Source organism: Trachurus japonicus, chromosome 12 (genome assembly GCF_045865225.1).
Source record: "Trachurus japonicus isolate A0001 chromosome 12, Traja_1.0".
In the NCBI taxonomy this organism is placed as follows: domain Eukaryota; kingdom Metazoa; phylum Chordata; class Actinopteri; order Carangiformes; family Carangidae; genus Trachurus; species Trachurus japonicus.
In genome coordinates this window covers 27,335,732-27,355,466 of record NC_140918.1, presented here as the reverse complement: position 1 = coordinate 27,355,466, position 19,735 = coordinate 27,335,732, and the positions used below count along the sequence as shown (strand labels likewise).

General features: G+C 40.9%; 1 protein-coding gene across 1 annotated transcript; it reads left to right on the top strand.

The window, feature by feature from the left end:
• The first annotated feature begins 72 nt into the window (after positions 1 to 72).
• On the top strand, positions 73 to 15,293 carry pip5kl1 (phosphatidylinositol-4-phosphate 5-kinase-like 1). Its single transcript, XM_085792456.1, has 9 exons — positions 73 to 299; positions 5,141 to 5,191; positions 5,283 to 5,437; positions 7,060 to 7,184; positions 7,898 to 7,932; positions 8,019 to 8,074; positions 8,157 to 8,269; positions 9,255 to 9,417; positions 14,567 to 15,293. Exons 1-9 carry the CDS (start codon positions 87 to 89, stop codon positions 15,009 to 15,011), a joined length of 1,356 nt encoding a protein of 451 aa, XP_085648582.1. The 5' UTR covers positions 73 to 86; the 3' UTR covers positions 15,012 to 15,293.
• The last annotated feature ends 4,442 nt before the right edge of the window (positions 15,294 to 19,735 follow it).

Here is a 19,735-nt window from a genome sequence, read left to right as displayed (position 1 = left end):
TGGCCTCGACCTACTCTTTGATTTCTCTTAGCTGGAGCTTGACAAACCTCCTCTCTCGTACGTTGCAGACTTGTGCCTGAGTGTAGATGGAGGCCTCGGCAGCTGCGGGCGGCGCGGCGAGGATGTCTGGCCACCACCAGCGCTCGGTGAAGAGGAGGAGGTGGGGAGGTCTAAGGCAGCAGTGGAAACTTTTAGGTTTGTTTGAGATCGACCAGCAGCATGAGTTCTACGGCCTGACCTGCATGATGAAGGAGGGACTGTCAGCAGCCATCCAAAGCACCATAGACAACACACCCACAGTGAGTACACATCAGCTGACACAACATTTCAGCCGTCTATACATACCTGCTGTTTAAAGGCCTCTCGTATGGCATTTGAATGAATGAATCACAGCCATGGCTGCAGTGTGTTCACAAATACAATCATACACTGTAAAAAAAACCAAAAAAAAACATAGTAAAGCCAAACTGAACTCAGACAGGTTTCAGGTTGTAGCCTGTTCCACTGAGACAGAGGAAAATAAAAACACACAGGAGTCTCTTTGAAGCTGTAGTTGCAGCTCTTTGTGCCTCAATTCATTTGTGTCATTAGTGTTTTTTCAAACAACAATAATAATAACTTTATTTGAATAGCGCAGTTCAAAATGAGGCCCTGTGCGAATGTTGTGTCATTTGAATGTGAATGTGATGAACCCGCTGATGCGATGGTATGTGTCAAGACGCCACTGACGTGTCGGGTCATAAAGAAAACAATAGGGGCAGGTGTTTTGACCAGGGCCCCTGGGTGTCTGGGGCCCCGGCGCAGTTTGTCGGGCTCGTGATGTGTGAGTATTGCACACTTACAGGATCGTCAGATGTTTAGGTTTACATGTTTAGTGTGCAGTGTACACATATTACACATCACATCATCACCACTTTCACATTTTTGCCAGTGACAAATAGACTTCAGTGAGAATCCTGCTGATTTTAGGTGTTTCCCAGTATCACAGTGATCCAGTGGTTGAACAGGAGCTGAGTAACACTTCAGTTCAACTCAAAAGACAAGAGTAGGGAATCTGACAGTTCCACCATGTTTTTTTCTGTATCCATAACACCATGAAATGTATACTTTAACAAGAAACTGGCATAGGCACTTTTGACTTTTTTATGCATTTGTTAAGCTGAGGAAATTCTTTTTGATCCATTCAGTAAAATGTATGTATGTGATAGTATTTTCTGCTGCTGCTGATATTGTTAAAGGGATAGTTCAACAATTTGGCAAATTGGCCCATGGCCATAATCCCTGTCATAGTAAATTTGTTACCTTTAATTGTCGGTGCAAGCTATTTTTAGAACGGCGGAGCAGAGCCGCAAGCTGCTCAGAGCTACGCTACAGAGGCTAATGGGATTTCTTGGTTTCCCTCATCAAACTCATCAAATACAACATTCACCACGCTATGAGATAATAATGGAACATTGTTTTTGAGGTAAATTCATGCAAAATCGCTGATGCGCGTTCATGTCAGGAGCAGTTTTCCGGCAAGCAGTCTCTGTATTTACCTCAAAAACAACTCTGCCTTTAACGTTCCATTATTATCTCATAGCGTGGTGAATGTGCAGGTCACAACTTGTCCACGAGAGCGTTTTGGAATTGTTGGATTGTGTATTTGATGAGTTTGATGAGGGAAACCAAGAAATCCCATTAGCCTCCGTAGCGTAGCTCTGAGCAGCTTGCGGTTTTGCTCTGCCGTTCTAAAAACAGCTTGCACCGACAATTAAAGGTAACGAACCCACTGCTATGACTATAGGGATTATGGCAATGGGCCAATTTGCCAAATTGCTGAACTATCCCTTTAACTGAAGCACCTCTTCATTTTAGATAAGTGGACCAGCTCTGATTGTGGCTGCTGCTCAGATACTTTGTGTAATATAATGCATCTCAACAGCCATGATGCCCTGATGATGCTCTGCAGCCTAATACCTGAGGGGAGGGGCAGACAGTGCATTTATTCTGTGGGTGGCAGAAACCAGCATAATGGGGCGTAGCATGATCTGTACTATACATCCTGTTTGATTGTGTACACTCAACTAAATGTGTGTATGGAGACTCGGCAACAAAAAACCATGGCACAGGGTAGGAAATATCAGTTGTTTCACATTATTCAGGGACACACACCTGGTTACTATTAACTACAGGAAACAAGCCCAGCTGAGTGTAGCCGGAGCTGCACTCACACACTCAACACACATCTTTGCTGCATTGTTGTGGCATTTTTCTTTTGTGAGGAATCAGGCCACCTGTTTCCATGGCAGTGCTCACCCCACTTGCCCATCACTGTGACTGACTGGTTTAAAGAAATGTGAACAAGCTGAAGCATGTTTCCATGTTCTCCTTCTGGGATGGAGGGATACCTGTGCAGCATGACTGTTCAGAAAGTCCATCTGCTCCGATGTGGTGCATGAGGTGGAACTCAGTCAGATCAAATTACCACATTAACAGCTGCTCATGATTACTGTGTAATTTGAAACCAGTTATTATGGGCTGGAAGTACACTGAACTGTTATCACTAAAGAATGATTAATTGCTAAAAAAAAATGTCACCTTTTCTTCAGGTGAGTGCTTCACTGACAAGCTGATAATAACTACAGTGGTTGTGTGATGGGCTCTGACTGTGTCTGAGGAACTGAAGCTGCTGCTGCTTTCACCACTCGGTTAACATTAATAATATATTGGTAATAAACAGGAACAGGAAAACATGAAAGACAGTGACAAATGAAACAGATAGAGGAAATAAATCATTTAAAAACATGAATACAACAAAATAAATGTATACATAACAGTGACATAAAATTGGATAACACAATCTAATAAAAAGCCAGGCTGAGGTGGTTTGAATTTGCTCTTAAACTCATACATTTCCACATTACTGCTGAGTCGTGATCTCATATCACAGATCAAATATCATTTCCATCCAGCGAAATCTGGGACAGACTGTGTCATTTGGCCGTCATGCTGAAGTTGTATATTGACTTTCATTTAGTTTTAAGAAGGCTCATATTTTTTTTCACCTTTCACCTTTCACCAGCTATATATTTAATACAGATGAAGGATTTTATCCCTGAGACATCTGGATCTAAAGTTCTCAGAGAGACAAGCTGAGTAAATGTTGGACACCTGCTGGAGACGTCCTGTCCTCTGTCCACTGAGGAGCAGAGCAGTGAAACTGATTTATTCAGTGTTTCTTCTGCTCTGTGATTGGCTGAAGTCAGGAAACCTTTGAGGCTGTGGTGGAGAGGAAGACACTAAACAAACTGTTATCCATCATAGATAGCCCTGGACAACCTCTCCATCACATACTGGACAGACAGTGGAGTTCCTTCTCTAGCTGGCTCTTGAGTTCTCAGAGAAACAATTGTGAAAGTTGAGAAGTTGATGTCAGTTAACCTGCTACTTCATGTAAAAACAGCAGCAGGTGGTAAATGGTAGTTGCAGCAGTTTTCGTCAGTCTTGTGAAACCGTTCAAATACCACAGCTGAACAGGAACAGCAGAGTCCGTCACAGACATCAGTGTGCTGCTGCTTCACACTAATCCCAGTCGAGCACACTTTGCTGACTCAGCAGTCTGATGTGTGATGGTCCCGTCTGTTGTGTTCTATATGCAGCCGTAAAAACACGCCATGCACCTTTACATAGAAACTACAGCAGCCTCAGATGTAATCTTTACCCCCTGACTTTGTAACACATAATACGTGATTTGATTCACACACTGTAAATGAAAATAACAGTAATAATGTATAACTTTAGAGCTGGGGTTTCAAAGTTTGATGCCTGGGCCGGGCCAGTATCAGCTGTATGGAGAGTGTTTATGTGAACTAATATAAATTACATGTAAAAGTAATTACCCTCAAAGTTAAAGAAAACGTATATTTAAATTACATTCAGTTTCAGTGGGAGCAGTGTTGTTGGTCTCCTTTTTTGCCAGTGCATCAAAGTTTGCAGTCTTTGCTATAATTTGGACAATTTTGCTCCAATATTTGAAAGGCCAGATTAAAAAACTCAGCGGGTTTTCCCATTGCATAAGGGAGAACAGTGATAACCCTAACCCCAGTCTTTATATGACTAAATGATTCAACATAAAACCCTGACTAATACTCATACTAATGCTGTATCAGCATCGGAAAAAAGCCACAAAACATGTGACAGTAATGAAATACGTTTTGTTTTCCAAGCAATAGCCCCCTGCCTTCTTTAAATATAAAAAATGGTTTAGTCCATGTTGGATGCCCCCCAAACTATAATAATATTTGGGTGTATTGCATCAGGCACTGTCAAGAACATAGAGGAACAGAAAAATGAACAAAAAATTATAATACTTAAGAGAAAAGTGGCAATGAAAAGCAAGGGGGCCCATTTCAGTATTTTTTCAGGGGCCCCAGAATTCCTAGCAGTGGCCCTGCCAGTTTGCCCATGCCTGCTGTAGACCCTCTGATCTCTTTAACATATTACGTAATATAACATTTTCAGCCATGCTGCCAACCTCCTCTTTGGCCACATCACAAAGGTCTGGAAACTGAGGAGGTTACTGAAGCTCAGTGAACTCACTTTCATGCCCATAAAACTAATTTGAGACTTTAGCTTGGAGACCTGGAGCACGATCCTGTAGGAGAAGGTGAAGTCTGGCTATGAAGGGATGAACATGGTCACTCAGCATCAGTACTCATAGACAGAACAATCAGATCATCACTGTTATCAAGACAAAAACATCCATCCATCCATCCATCCATCCATCCATCCATCCATTCATCCATCCATCCATCCATCCATCCATCCATCCATCCATCCATCCACCTAAATTTGAGAATCTGAATAAGAATGCCATTATTGTCATTGCATGATCAACATACAACAACACTTTGCAGTCTATTCTATTATTGATCAGTGTGAGCATCTGTTGACAGTAAACACATGCTGTCGTCTGTATACAGATTATGTCGTAGTCATCATTTCCCTTCCACACTGCATCTCACAATTCAAGACTTTGTAAAGAATTCATCCAAATTGCCAAATCTGGACAAATCATCCCCTCATGTCATGAATGTATGATAGATTATCATCCTCTCTTATTTTCTGTGACATATATCTCCTGTTTTTCCGACTCTAGAGTGAAGTGTCAGACAGTGATTTCAGATTGGAGGTCACTCAGGTTCATAAGGTAAGTGAATGTGTCTGTGTCTCCGAGTGTAAATTATGATGTTGAATGTTTCTACCTCTAATTTAGATGCATGTTTTGCTGTGTGTTGCAGAGCTTTACGATGGAGACCTTTGCAGGCCCGGTGTTTGCCAGTCTGCGCAGCTCTTTGGGGATGACAGAGCAGGAGTATCAGCAGTCTCTGTGCTCTGAAAGCTGCTACCTTCAGTTCATCAGTAACTCCAAGAGCAAGGCCGACTTCTTCCTGACGTTAGTCACTGTTTGTCTAATTTTAAACCCCAGCTCTAACCTCATCCTCACAGGACCACCAGGCTCATTTTAACCTCACTCATTTCCAGATTGTGACTGTGAGGGTTGTGCTAACTCTAGAGTTATTACCTCTGCTGTAGAACAAACATGATCTGCATGAATTATTTTTGTCCAAAAGCCATGATGACCAATAGATGTAAACTGTTTGCACATTAGTATTTGTGTAATTGTCCATTCAGAAGAGTGTGATTCTAAACTTCCAGGTAGGATCAGCTGCCAGTGTTTATTTCTGACAGGTCACACATAGTTTTATGAGCTGTCAGTTCCTGATGATTCAGTCCTGTTGCTCATGCCGGTCTCCTCCTCCAGTTTATTTTTGGGAGGTGAATCAAATTCTTTAGTACAACAGGTCTGATGAGCAACACGGTTATTAGAGTTTTGAAATCTGAATGAGTTTTAGTTTTTGAATCTGAGTTAGCGGCTGGTTTGTAGTGTACAGTAAGAGATGGTGAGTTCAAACCTCAGCTCCATGCAGAATGAACATGGTAATGCTGATGTTCTTGTTGTCTTCCTATTTTGTATCTTGTTGCACAGAGTTGCCTAAATTTGTCTAAAAATGCCTGGCCCCGACCATTGCTGCCAAGCAGCTTTAATTTTTTCCCCAGTTTAGTGTGAGTTCACTACAGTAAGTGATTTAGCAGTTTTAATTTAGTCTTATTTTGAGGAATTGACTAGTTTTTATTTATCTCTTTAGTTTTTCAGGTATTAGAAGGAAAGCCTTGATTGTAGCAGCTGAGTCCGTGTTGAGCTGTGGAGTTTTCTTCCTGCAACTTTAGCCGTTTCTGGCCAATCATAAAATGCATGCTATCTTTTACTTATGGTATGGAGCAGACTATATGCTACTGTATGCTGCCACCCTCTGGAAGCAGCCCCTTATCTCAAGAGGTCAAACAGAACAAGACACAGTAACCCAGGGAGAAAAAGATACAACAATGAAAACAAAGCTGATTTTTTTTTTTATCTACAATTTAGTTGTAGTTAGTTTTGCATTGGTAGTTATTATTATTATTATTATTAGTTTTTACTCAGTTTTTACCAAAAAAATTGTATTTTTATTTTTACTAAATTATTTTTTCATTGCTAGTTTTAGTTTTAGTCGTAGTTTTCATCAACTATGAGAACCCTGATGAGCACTTGAGCTTACTTCACGTAGTTGTAGCATATATGAATATAAATACTGCAGGATAAATAGGAGTAATGCTATTTGGTATATTTGGTACCATGTATTGTAAAGTATAGGAAACAAAAATAAATAACCAAAAATGTGCAATATTTTACAAAGGCCATTCAATAAGCTTTAAAGGCACAATGAGTATTTCACAACCTTTGCAACCAAAAGGAAGTGAGTCGTGAGTTCACATGATGCATTCTGTTATTACAAGAAAACCCTGAAGCAGCTGAAGTGCTTTATTCCAGTAAATCTCAGACAATGCCATATTTAGAACAGCAGCTTTTTAATTATCGAGGGTTAGGGATAGAGTTTGGGGTTTGGAGATGCTGTATTATTGACAATATTGATCATATTGATGATATCTACTGACTCTGAGCTTTTGAACTTCCAGGAATGATAAACGCTTCTTTCTGAAGACCCAGAATAAAAGAGAGATCAAATTCCTTTTGTCCAACCTGAAGATCTACATTGAGCACCTGAAGAAGTACCCCCATTCACTGCTGGTCAAGTTCCTAGGTACACACACACACACACACACACACACACACACACACACACACACACACACACACACACACACACACACACACACACACTGCATGACCCTGTTGTCCCACCCAGATACTACTTTCTGATTTGCATGTTGGGTTAAGATAATTAGGTAATTATTAGTTAATTAGGTAAATATTATATATACTATCTCTTCTGTCTCTTACTGATATACTTGCTTAGAGCACAAATAACATTACACAATTACTCCCAATGTTAATATTGATTCAAGAAATTAGTTTGATACTTAATATATTTACAGAAGTTATAATTCTGACATTATTATTATTATCTTTCTGAGCTTCAGTCCTCTGTAGTTCAAATCTTTAGGTGACAATGACATGAAAAACTAGGTCCTGAAACTGCAGCCTCCAGCTCTGCAGGAACCCTTTACTTCACCGTCCACTTCCTGCTCAGCATCACATGACGTGAAGTGAGCAGGTTGCCGGGGGAACATGGGTGGATGTTTAGGTGCTCAGGAGCTGGTGGAAACCAAAACAGACCTAGAAGAGCATGAAGACTGGACTTTGATTCACTGAGTGTCCAGAAACAGTGAAACAAACTCTAATGTTACTGTATTTGTTTGATGCATGAAGAGTAAATAACCAGGTCATAGTGTGATGACAGTGTGTCACATCAACTGTTGCAGCGGTCTGAGTGTTTTCTCCTGTGTTTTCAAGGTGTCCACAGGATCAAGCTCCCACACAGACGAAAGGTACACATCTGATTTTATCACTGTTCTACCTGGTTCTATAAAATGATGTTACTAAGCATCACAAAGTCTCCATTTGTCTTTTGCAGAAATACTTCATTGTTATGCAAAGTGTCTTTTATCCAGATGATCGGATCAATGCCAGGTAGGCGGCCCCCAGCATCGACACCAAAGTGACTAAGTGCAGGAGCAGTTCACCTGGTCTGATGTGTGTTTTGTGTTGTCAGGTACGACATTAAGGGCTGCGAGGTGAGTCGATGGACGGAGCCTGCACCGGAGGGGAGCCAGATTATTGTGGTCCTCAAAGATCTCAACTTCGAGGGCCAGTACATCACTCTAGGTAAGGAAGCAAGCAGTGGTGGACAGTAACGGAGTAAATTTACTTGAGTACTGTACTTAAGTACAGTCAAATATATTTTACTTTTACTCGAGTTAATTTCTAGGAAGGCTGAAAAGTACTCGTTACTTTCAGGTCTGTTCTTTTTTTTTTTTTGTCAAAGAAGGAAACTCTAACCCCTAAAAGCAGCACATCAGTGCAGGTGGTTTCAAAGAGTTAATTCTCAGAAACAAGAGTTAAAAGGTCCTTAAATTCATTCAATCTACTGCCATAATCCCAATAGTCATAGCAGGCGTAGGTTCATTACCTTTAATTGACAGTGCTCAGCTAACACAATGGAGGTTAGGGTTAGGTTGTGACCTGCACATTCACCACGCTATGAAAAAATATTGTAACATTACAAGACAGAGTTGTTTTCAAGACAAATGCATAGCCGGAACTACATTGTTGAAATCACTCCACCCAGCATGTCTAGAATGTAGTTCCGGCTGCATTTGCCTAGAAAACAACTCCGTCTAGTAATGTTATATTATTATTCCATGGCATGGTGGTGAATGTGCACATCACAACTTGTCCACGAGAGCATTTTAGAGTTGTTGGATTGTGTATTTGATGAGTTTTGAAGGACAGGGGACCTGTACCATTCACTTCCATTGTGTTCGCTGAACAGCTTGTGTCTCTGCCCCGCGGATCTCAAAACAACATGCACTGATAATTAAAGGTAATGAAGCTACTGCTATGACTATAGGGATTATGGTAATAGGCAAATTTGCCAAAATATTGAACTATCCCTTTAAATACCCCCCCCTTGCAAACATCTGATTCAGATAAATCACCTCATTTTATCCTTATCGGCATTTTGGCTAAAAAGAATGTTTAGTGAGGTTGAAGTGATTTGACCTTTGACTTTTTGCCACCAAAATGCAGTCGGTTCAACATTGAGACCGTGTGTGTGTGTGTGTGTGTGTGTGTGTGTGTGTGTGTGCAGATCAGCAGCGCCCCTGGCTCCTGCGGCAGGTGGAGATCGACACACAGTTCCTGCGGAGGCTCAACGTGTTGGACTACAGTCTTCTCCTGGCCCAGCAGCCCCTGCACCACGACGAGCGCCATCAGAGTCTTTCCTTTGCCACCCTCATCATGAGAACCAAAAAGTCAGTAGCATTTTGTTTGTGTCAGTGTGTCGGTGCGAGTGTCAGCCTCGGGATTATCCCCAGTCATGTTGAAAACATTAAGTGATCAATAAGTCGATTTGTGGAAAAGCAGAAATCATTTCGGCGTCTATCTGCTCAGGCCGACATCAGGACGCTAACAGCAGCAATGCTAACATGCGGTCTGCCATGTTCACCGTCTTTATCTCCTGAGTTACCACATTAGCTGAATCAATACTAAATGGACCACAGAGCTACGAACTCTCATTGATCACTCAAAAAGCTTTACACTGGAAGCCAAGCTCACCCGTTCATACACACATTCATACACAAACACATACACACACCACACACTTAGGAACAAATTACATCACAGGTTCAGTATCTTGACCAATGACATCTCCATCTGGGAAGTCAATCACCAACTATCTGATAGTTGGATCACCTGCATAGTTTAGTTTAGTGAGTTTATTACTGTCTTTTTTTTAAACTTGTAGAATCAAGTGCACACATCCATAAACAACATTATATGCACATATTTTAAACATAAATAAACAAAAAGCAATAATTCATTTTTTCCCTCAAGTATAAAAATCCAAAAAACAAAACAAATGTACCTTGACCGAAAAGGTGTAGGCGGAGCTTCAGCTTATTTTGTCTACTCTTCTTACTTGAACAGTTTCCGTCAGCTCATTTTAGAAAGAAATTTAAGAAAGAGCAAAATGTACAGTATATTATATATTGTACACGATATATAATATGTATATTATATATACTGTACAGTAGGCAGTTTACAAGCACACACTATTATCATTTATATTTCAAAGTTATTCTATAGATTCACTTCTTTAATTTATTTATTTAAAAAAAAATTTTTTTTACATTTGTTTGTGCCTTTGTCTTTGTAAACATACAAATCCCTCTTAGTTTATATTTACTGGTTTGGATCTGAAATATCCTCTCGACACCATCTGGAAGCGTAATATTATTTACTTTATATAGATAGATAGATATACTGTATAGAGATATATAACTTGAGCAATTTAAAAGTCCACAAGATCATTGAATTTTAAGGTCTGTAAGTTTATGAATAATTTGTTTGTTGACTCATGATGATCAGCCCTGTTGATTATCCTTATTGATCTCTTTTGTAATATAAAAATTGGAAATATTGGAAAATATAGCTGAAGTAACCAGTAACACAGAACCAGTTGTAGAGACCTGGTTTGGCTCACTAGCCCACATTGGGTAGACGTGTAGGGAATGAACATAAATCCCCATCAACAGTCCTGTTTGAGTCTCGTTTGATAAAATCCCCTCAGAGGAATGACAGAAGAAATCATTTGTGGCCTGGCTGCTGTTGACATCATGAATAAATGCCCCATCCCATCCCAAGCCTAACCTAACCCTAATTCTACCTGTGGTCTTGACCCATAAGAACCTTTAAAGTTAAGAGGTCTAGCTACATTGACCTCACAATGTTGGTTTGGAATGAAACTATTTGTTTTCACAACCATTGAAAGACATGTCCAGACACAGACTCACACTTCACACCCGCACTTGAGACATGGCTGGCTACACCCGGCTGTATGCTGACTGGTGATGTTTCTCTGATAGATCACAGATAGACTAGACTCTAGTCTCTAGTCACTAGAGAAAGGTCAAACGCTCTGAGTCAGACTATCATCACATTCTACACAGTCTGGATTACCCAATTTAAAAATGTCCTTTCTTTTTCTGGACTGCCAGTTACACACATACCAGACAGCCTTGTGGTTGTTCCTGTCTGGTTGTGTATGTCTCTCACTTATTTCATCACACCAGCATCACAACCTACAAAGATAAAGTCTTGTTTTGGTCCTTTTTATTTCTCGGCCGTTGCTAGAAATTCTGGGCCCCCTGAAAGAATACTAAAGTGGGCCCCTGCCCCCTGACGTTTCCACTTTTTTTCTTAGACTACGTACATATTATAATTTTTTATTCAGCCTTTTATTTCGTTTTTAAGCTAATGCAGCATTACTATGAGTATTAGTCAGGGTCTAAGCAGAATAATTCAGTCATACAAAGCTTAGACTATTGGGCCCTACTGGTCGCTGGGCCCCTAGAATTATCATCACCTTTCTCCCCTATACAACGGCCCTGCCGACCCGTGAACTCGTACCAGATCGAACTGGTACGACTTCACAGGTCGGAAAAACACGAGTTATGAGTTGCCTTGAACGCACCATAACAGTCCTCGTCCCTACGTCACCACATTCACGGCGTCCCTTGGCTGCACACACAGCCCTTTATGCCGTTCTCTCTCCTCATTGGATAAAAACTGTAGGATACGAGAAAAGTTTTCTCCTCGGCTCAGAGCAGAGCAGAGTGACTGACAGACCTGTGTTTCGGTCCAAACACTCTATGTAAGTGATTGCTGTCGGAAGATATAACTATTTAAGACTTATATTAACACAAATATATCACTTACTTCTGCTTTAAAACAAAAGTCTCCAAAACAATCGCAATACTACATAAAATATAGTGAACAAAAACGCACTCTACATACTGTACTGTTCCCTCATACTTCCTTACTTAACTTATTGTGTTGAGGTATGGGGAAGCACATCCTATCTTCATACTGCAAAAGAAAGCCATTAGAATTATACACTATAAGGATTACTTAGCACCAACCAATCCGCTCTTCATCAGTACTAATACATTGAAATTGGAAGACCTGTAATAACTTATAAGGCATTAAACAACCTACTTCCACCCTGCATACAGGAGCTGTTCTCAACTAGAGAGTCCCAGTATGACCTCAGGGGGACATGCATTTTAAAGGGATAGTTCACCCAAAATTCAAATTTCACTCATTATCTACTCACTCTCATGTGGACTAAGGGCTGGGAGAAGTTTCAGAGTCCTCTGTGCCTTCTCTGAGTTACAGCGGGGCTCCGTGCAGCACTGCATGTCCTTCATATGAACTTCTTTGATGGCTTGTGACTGACTCCAGACCAGGTGTTATTCAGTTAATATACTGACATACAGATGGTGAAGCCATAGTTTTCATTTGTAGTGGTGAGCGGTCATTGCAACGCTCTGTGTGGTTTGACAGATAAATGTTAGATGGCGTTGAGTCCAGTAGGGGGGGGCGATATACTGCGTTTGAGTGGTGGAACATGAAGATGGCAGTTATATGTTGTGTGTTGATCACTGAATTTTCTGTCACATATAATACCCACATTCATTACCGAAAACCTATAAATTAAAACTAATCACATACAGTTGTGCTCATAAATGTACATACCCTGGCAGAATTTGTGAAATACTGGCTACATTTCAGAAAATATAATTGATAATGCAGTTAGTGGCTGGGTGAAGACATTTATTATTTTGTGTTTGATCTTTTTGAATCCTAATAATAAATAAGTGCAACCACCAAAATGGCCCTGATCAAAAGTTTACATACCCTCAAAGTTTTACCCTGATAATATACACACAGACTGACACCGACAGGTTTAAATGGCTACTCAGGGGAACTGTCCACGCCTGGAACTTGATTGCTTGTGTGTGTCTGTGTATAAAAAGCAGGTGTTTGCTCTTGACAAACACCTGCACATTTCATCCATTGCTGCACTGACTTTGCTGGATTCTGAGCCATGAGGAAAGCAAACTGTCAAAAGTCCTGAGGGAGGAGATTGTTCAACTTTACAAAACAGAGAAAGGATATAAAAAGATATCCAAAGACTTGAGAATGCCAATCAGCAGTGTTCAAGCTCTCATAAAAGTGGAAATTGAGGGGTTCTGTTGATACCAAGCCATGGTCCGGTAGACCAACAAAAAGTTGTTAGTCGGACTCTCTGATTATCACTTTTTTTTTTTTTTAATGATTGTGTTATGTTGGGATGTCTCACAGTTTAATTTGAAAAATTAAAAACAAGGTGAATCTGTTTTGCCTGATCACTCATGTTTTCCTTCAAGAATGGTACAGAGTTACAAAATCTTCCAGGGTAAGTAGGCTTATGAGCACAACTGGAAATGCTGATCTTCATCATTCAGCAGACCTTAAAATTGTATCTATAGATAATTTAATAATATATAACATGCTGCAGTGCATGGAAACAGAGCCACCGTGATGATGACACTGTTTAGATTGAAAACCGTAATCTAAACTCTAAAGGGAAAAGAAAAAGGCATGCAAGCAGTGCATCACAACAAACTGATATGAGGATGAGTCAGACTGTTACTGGCACACTTCTCTTTACTGTATATCTACTCTGATTTGAATGAATGTTAACATACAACTTCCAAACATAGACCCCCTCCCTCCCTCAAGGCTCTTAAACAAAAATTAAGTTAAACAGAAAAATACAAAAACATACAAAAATAGTCAGACAGTGACCTCTTATCATAAGTTCAATGAATTAATGTTTTGAGCATGTTATAAAGTGGTTCTAACTATCCAATACAACTTGTATGATTGAAAGGGAAAACCTTCTACAAATTCTATAAAGGGACTCCAGGTAAAGGTGAAGTTTCTGTGGGCTTTACATATTTTGTATCTCGGTTTTTCTAAAGGTAGAAAAGAGAAAACATCCCTCAACCATTGTAGAAATGAAGGGGCTGAGTTTGATTTCCAGTTAAAAAGTATGAGTCTGCGTGCAAGCAGGGAAGCAATTGCCAAAGCATTTGCCTGCAAATTTGAGACTTTGCAGCCTGAAGGTGTTACACGGAAAATGGCTGTGTGATAGTCAGGTGTTATAGTCTGACCACAGATTTTGGAAAATACATCAAATATCTGTCTCCAATAGTCGTTGAGGGATGTGCATGACCAGAGCATGTGTCCTATTGTGGCAGGTACATAGCTGCACCTCGGACAACCAGGATCTGCAGTGGGAAAAAGTTTGGACAATTTATCCCTTGAATAGTGCAGGCGATGGAGTATTTTATACTGAATTAAACCATGTCGTATACACAATGATGAGGTATGAATACGCTTTAGACTATGTTGCCACATATCTACAAATCAGATCTTTGGTACTAGTAAGTTGATGAATCCTCTTCCTGTCTAGACAAATTGAAATAGCCCAAAACAATGATGAAATGTCAGCAAGGCCACCCGGCTGTGACTCATACTCACTCTCTCCTGTTGACTTCCCGTCTTTTTCAGATCGGTGAATCGAAGCTCTAGTCCGGTCCATGCAGGCGTAGCTGCTGTTCCTGGGGAAGTACCAGAGGATGATACCATCTTGCTTCTATCTGAAACAGATGGCGCGTGTTTGAAGCAACCACGTGCAGGGGACACATCGAGTGGTGGCTCTCTTCAAATGTGCTCAAAGCATGCTGGGCCAGGCAGCGATGCAACTGAGCTCCCCGACTTCAGGGCCCAAAACCGACGTTTACTACCCAACCTCAAGAATCCCCTGCACGTCATCGATGGGCCTGAGCAGCGCTACTTCATCGGCATCATTGACATTTTCACAGTTTACAGTTTCAAGAAGAGGCTGGAGCATTGGTGGAAGAGGCTGAGACATCCCGGCCGCTCCTTCTCCACCGTCAGTCCACAGACTTACTGCCTCAGGCTCTGTCAGTGGGTACAGGACCACACCAAGTAGACGGTGGAGGAGTGGTGGAGTCTTACAGCCGACTCTTAACTGAGCATGTCCAAACAAACAAATATACAAGAAGCGAGTTTACCTGCAACTGTTCCACGGGTCAGACCAACATGTACAAGCTCTCTGTGGTAGTTTATCTGTGTCTCACTTCAGAGTGGAACAGATTCAACAGCGGGAAATATTTTCTGTTGGGAATTATGACCATTCAGTAGGCTACAGTGAAGTGAGAAAATTGATGCTCATCCAAAATCTGTTCTGCTCTCAGTAAATTCATTTACCTTGTTTCTCTTCTGTGCAGTGAAGCACACGGCGGGGGTGGGAGGGCAGAGGGGGCGGTCAATTGGGACACGTACTACATAGTCCGATGTGGAAAACAGCAACATGTAGAAAACAAATTGCAAATGTGTTTAATCCCAATATTCCCATAATCTGAAGGGATAATTTAGGTTATTTGAAGTTGGGTTGCATGAGGTACTTCTCTTAAAGCCTCAGTATGTAGTATTGGGGCTAAACCGTGACATTCAGCGTTCAGATTCTAGATTGCAGCACTCACTCGCTCACCCCTCCCGTCGGCAAAGTGACAGTGGCCGCCGAAGGACAAACATGTTTGCAAACTAACAGCTAACTGATAACAATGTCTTTGACCAATTACTGTCGTTTTTTATCATTACTATTTTTTTTCAACACACGTGCAGACTTCCACTCGTGCCTTCAGTCATATTTCACAGTAAAAAGTTACACAGGAGGACTTACAGGATGTGCCAGTTACGCAGTGCGGTCCCATGAAGGAACATCAGAGGACAAACATAGTACTGGACATAGATACGGTATGATCAGTTGTAACAACGGCGCTGCTAAAATGAAAAAAAAAAAAAAAGACGTGGGTCGCTGTGCTCTCCAGCCGTTTCAGCTGCAGCTCCACAGCTGTCAGAGGAGCTTCTGCTGCTCCTCTCTCTTCAGCCTGGTGTTTGGCTGCACTTCGTATAAGAACAGTTCAACATTGTAAGATCTAGCTGCTAATGCTGCTCAGCAACCGTGACTGATTTATAATGGGAGAAAAAAACAAAAACTATGTTGATCATCCTCCGGGCACAAGCCGAGTCACAGACACTCAATAGTGCGTTTGAGCCAAGTTTGTCCGCTTTCACGTACCGTATTCAAAGATGGCGATGCAACATGACGGCCTCCAGTGGGTGCACCTACCACCTATGTATTTGTAAACAACTCATTCTAAGCTACGAGACAGCTTTCATTTGTATGCAGTTATGATTAGACTTCGGTAAATACGTATTTATGAAAGCAATATTTGATTTTTGCTAATAAAAAGCCAAATAAGCTACATACTGTCCCTTTAAGTGTGTTCTGCAGTAGATTCAGATCAGCAGGCTGTGTGAAGCCAAGACTTTGACCAGTCCTGGTTTTGGCAAGTTCACCCACCTGTCACTCATTACGACCTGTCCATCAACCATGCAGACCCTCAAGTCTTAAAGGGATACTTCCCCCAAAATCGATAATTACACCAATTTTCTACTCACTGTCATGCCAAGGAAGGGTTTGGAGAACTTTCGGAGTTCATCAAAACAATTTTGGAGTTCCAGGGGGGGTCCGGCTGGCAACGGATTTTCATATAATGGGAGTGGATAGAGCTCACTTTTGAATTGTACAAAACACACACTATGAAACATCCAAATACCTCCATACTGCTCGTCTGCACTGACCCAAGTGTCCTGAAGCCGCCACCTGAAATAGTTGTTCAGAAAAAATGTATCTTTGTTTTTAGCCTTGTTGTAGTAGTAGCTTCCTGGATGAGCAGAGGTATTTGGATGTTTCATAGTTTGTGTTTTGGATGTTTCAAAAGTGAGCTCTACTGTATCTGCTGCCATCATATGAAAATCTATTGCCAGCCGGACCCCCCCTGCAACTCCAAAAATATTTTGATGACTACGAAAGTATCCCTTTAATAATCGTAAACATATGAGTTCTAAAAACAGCCGTCATCAAGGAGGAAATTATCCATAGAGACAAAAACTGTTTAAGCGAAAGGCTGTAAACATATTTATTTATAGTGCAAAGTTTTTACATGGGAGTCTTCGGGGACTGGAGATACACTCTAGTGATCGGTAGAGATCGGTGGAGTTATTTGGCACTTCAGAGTTGAGGTTGAAGTTTAGTTAATAAATGTTTTAGTACTTCCAGACGTCAGATACATCAAATAACCTGAACTATCATCCTCCCCATTCAGTTACATTTTTGGCTCTAACTGGCTCTAATGGCATCAGAGAGCAAATGAGAATGAAAGTGAGTCTCTGCCACTAATGATCTTCAGTGGTTCACATCAAAGTGACTGAGCACAGAACAGATTTTGTTCGCATTAGATTAAATGAGTATCAGCATGATAAGAACTGCATGCACTCTGAAATCGGACACAAATATAATTCCAAAGAAGTTTCTCTAAACACAGTGAGGAAAACACCTCCACATGTACAGTATCAGGAGGAGCGCAGGAAAACCTCCTACTTCATATATATATATATATATATATATATATATATATATACAAAAACTGCTTCAGATGTGCCTTGCTACAGAAACGTGTGAAAAGTCAGACATCAGGTAGGCTTCACAGGCTTTAAATGCAAATGTTTCCCTGCATGTTTATTCCAAACCCTATTTCACTGTCCTTTTATTCACAGAATGTGGGTTCATTAAAGATTTTAATAAATACTAAACTTGCCTTTTTAGCGAGCAGAGTGTGTGGAAGTTCCAGCACCTCTTTCCTTTTAGTTGTAACTCATGGATTTTGAGGGTTTACAGCTGGTCCACTGACACCCGAGGACTGTCTAAAAGACGTATCGAGCACTTTATGCAGGCTTTTCTACATATTTTGCTTAAAGGAATTGCCCATGGTGTGAGGTAAATACCTGATAACACTATCTAAGTCACATACAGTAACAAACAACAGAAAGAAGAAAACCAACAAGCGTCCAATGGGGAATCCTGTCATCCTGTCAGCGTAAACACAGCACAGCGGTGACTCATAGCCAAACCTGAGGAGCAGTTTGTCTTGTGGTGACGTGATATTCAGCAGATCTGATTACTACTCTGTTTACTAACAGGGAGCCCTGCGAGTTAGTCAGGAATCTGTTCACCAACCCAAAATAAGCTGAAACATGTTTTGGCATTGTCAAGGCAACGTGATATGTAATATGGCAAACAGCCAGACACTCACCAGATGATGTCAGTTAGGTCTTTGAAAAGGGTGGTTACTGTTTCTATGTGTACACAAAAATAGATATTTATTTATTCACAGTGTGAGACACTCTGGGGATTCCTTGGTATTGAAGATTACGTCTGCCAGCACGACTGAGAGTCAATCCCTCACCCTCCAACTCCCCTAACCTGCACCCTGGCACATACTCAGTGACACTACCATGACCTTACTGTACATTAAGATGAATTTTAGACCCAGAATATTTGACTTCAAGGCTCTAAGGTTCTATAAATGGCTGATAATTAGGCCATTTGTAGGTTGTTAACACTGTGAATCATAAATAAACTATTTAAACTATTTCCATACATATTGTTATTATTATTACATTGGGTACACAATCTGGCTAGATCAAGTTAATGGTTACTACTCAGTAATCTTACTAATGTGTTAATGCCATTAATTGATAAAAGGAGTTTTATTATAACTCAATAAAGGGATAGTAGCATTTTTTTTAAAGTGGGGTTGTATGATCTACAAATAGCCCCTAAGTACTTTAATTGCAGTAGAAGACTCTCTGCACTCCTCCCGTTAGCAACGCCAGCCCATAGCCCTGCCCAGAGATTTACAACATACATTGGCCGCGTTTCCCAGATTTGTTAAGAAGCTCTTAGCGCTAAGATCTTCTTTGGGGCGCTCTTAAGAACGCTGTGAAAGAAGAACGTGTTTCCCAGAGTCGCTCTTAGCTTAAGAAGATCTTTCACTAAGAAGGAAATGTAAGATCGAGCTGACCCACTCTTTCGAGTCTTCTTAGCGACTTTTTAGCACTTTTTCAAGGCAAATCAATATCACACTAAGCAAGATTTAAACAGTGCACATCGTATGTTTAAAACATATTAAATATGTGCCGAAATAAAAAATAGAGATAAAAAAATAAAATAAGAACAATAAATAACGGCGGGTGCTAATAGAGGGATAACGTGAGTTGGTTAGGTCCAAATAAAAAAACATGACTATTTTTTACGCACACTTTGAAGGGCATGAAATCAAAAACACAGCCGTTTCTTAAATTGGTGTCGCTGTTGCACGTGTTTTTGTGGGCAAATCTCTTGGTGTGGTGGGCTCGCAAGCGTTGCTAACGGGACGGAGTGTGGCAGCCGTGACACCGATCCTCCCGTGCAATTATACTGGCACTAAAAAGCGGACTGTCACGCATTAACACTCCACTGTCTTAGGGTGTATTCACACCTGCATATGTATAGCACTAAATCAGTGATGATGAGAAAAGAAAAACGTGTTGACCACCAAAATAATTTTCTATTGGGTTGGATTTGAAACCCATCGACCACAGCAATGCGCACCAAAACTAGTGCGGATACTCTATGAAGTGAGCTATTGCTACCTTGTGTTTTCATCGAACTCTGGTGCGCACTAGTTTAGGTGTGAAAGCAACCGCACTCTGGTGCGACCCAACTGCCAGGCGAACTCAACACCTTCGAGCTAAAAGGGCTCCCGT

Coding starts and splice junctions, on each gene's coding strand:
- pip5kl1 (XM_085792456.1), top strand. CDS start 87: ATGGAGGCCTCGGCAGCTGCGGGCGGCGCGGCGAGGATGTCTGGCCAC. Junction 7,185..7,897: donor ACTGCTGGTCAAGTTCCTAG/GTACACACACAC, acceptor TGTGTTTTCAAG/GTGTCCACAGGATCAAGCTC. Junction 8,075..8,156: donor GATGATCGGATCAATGCCAG/GTAGGCGGCCCC, acceptor TTGTGTTGTCAG/GTACGACATTAAGGGCTGCG.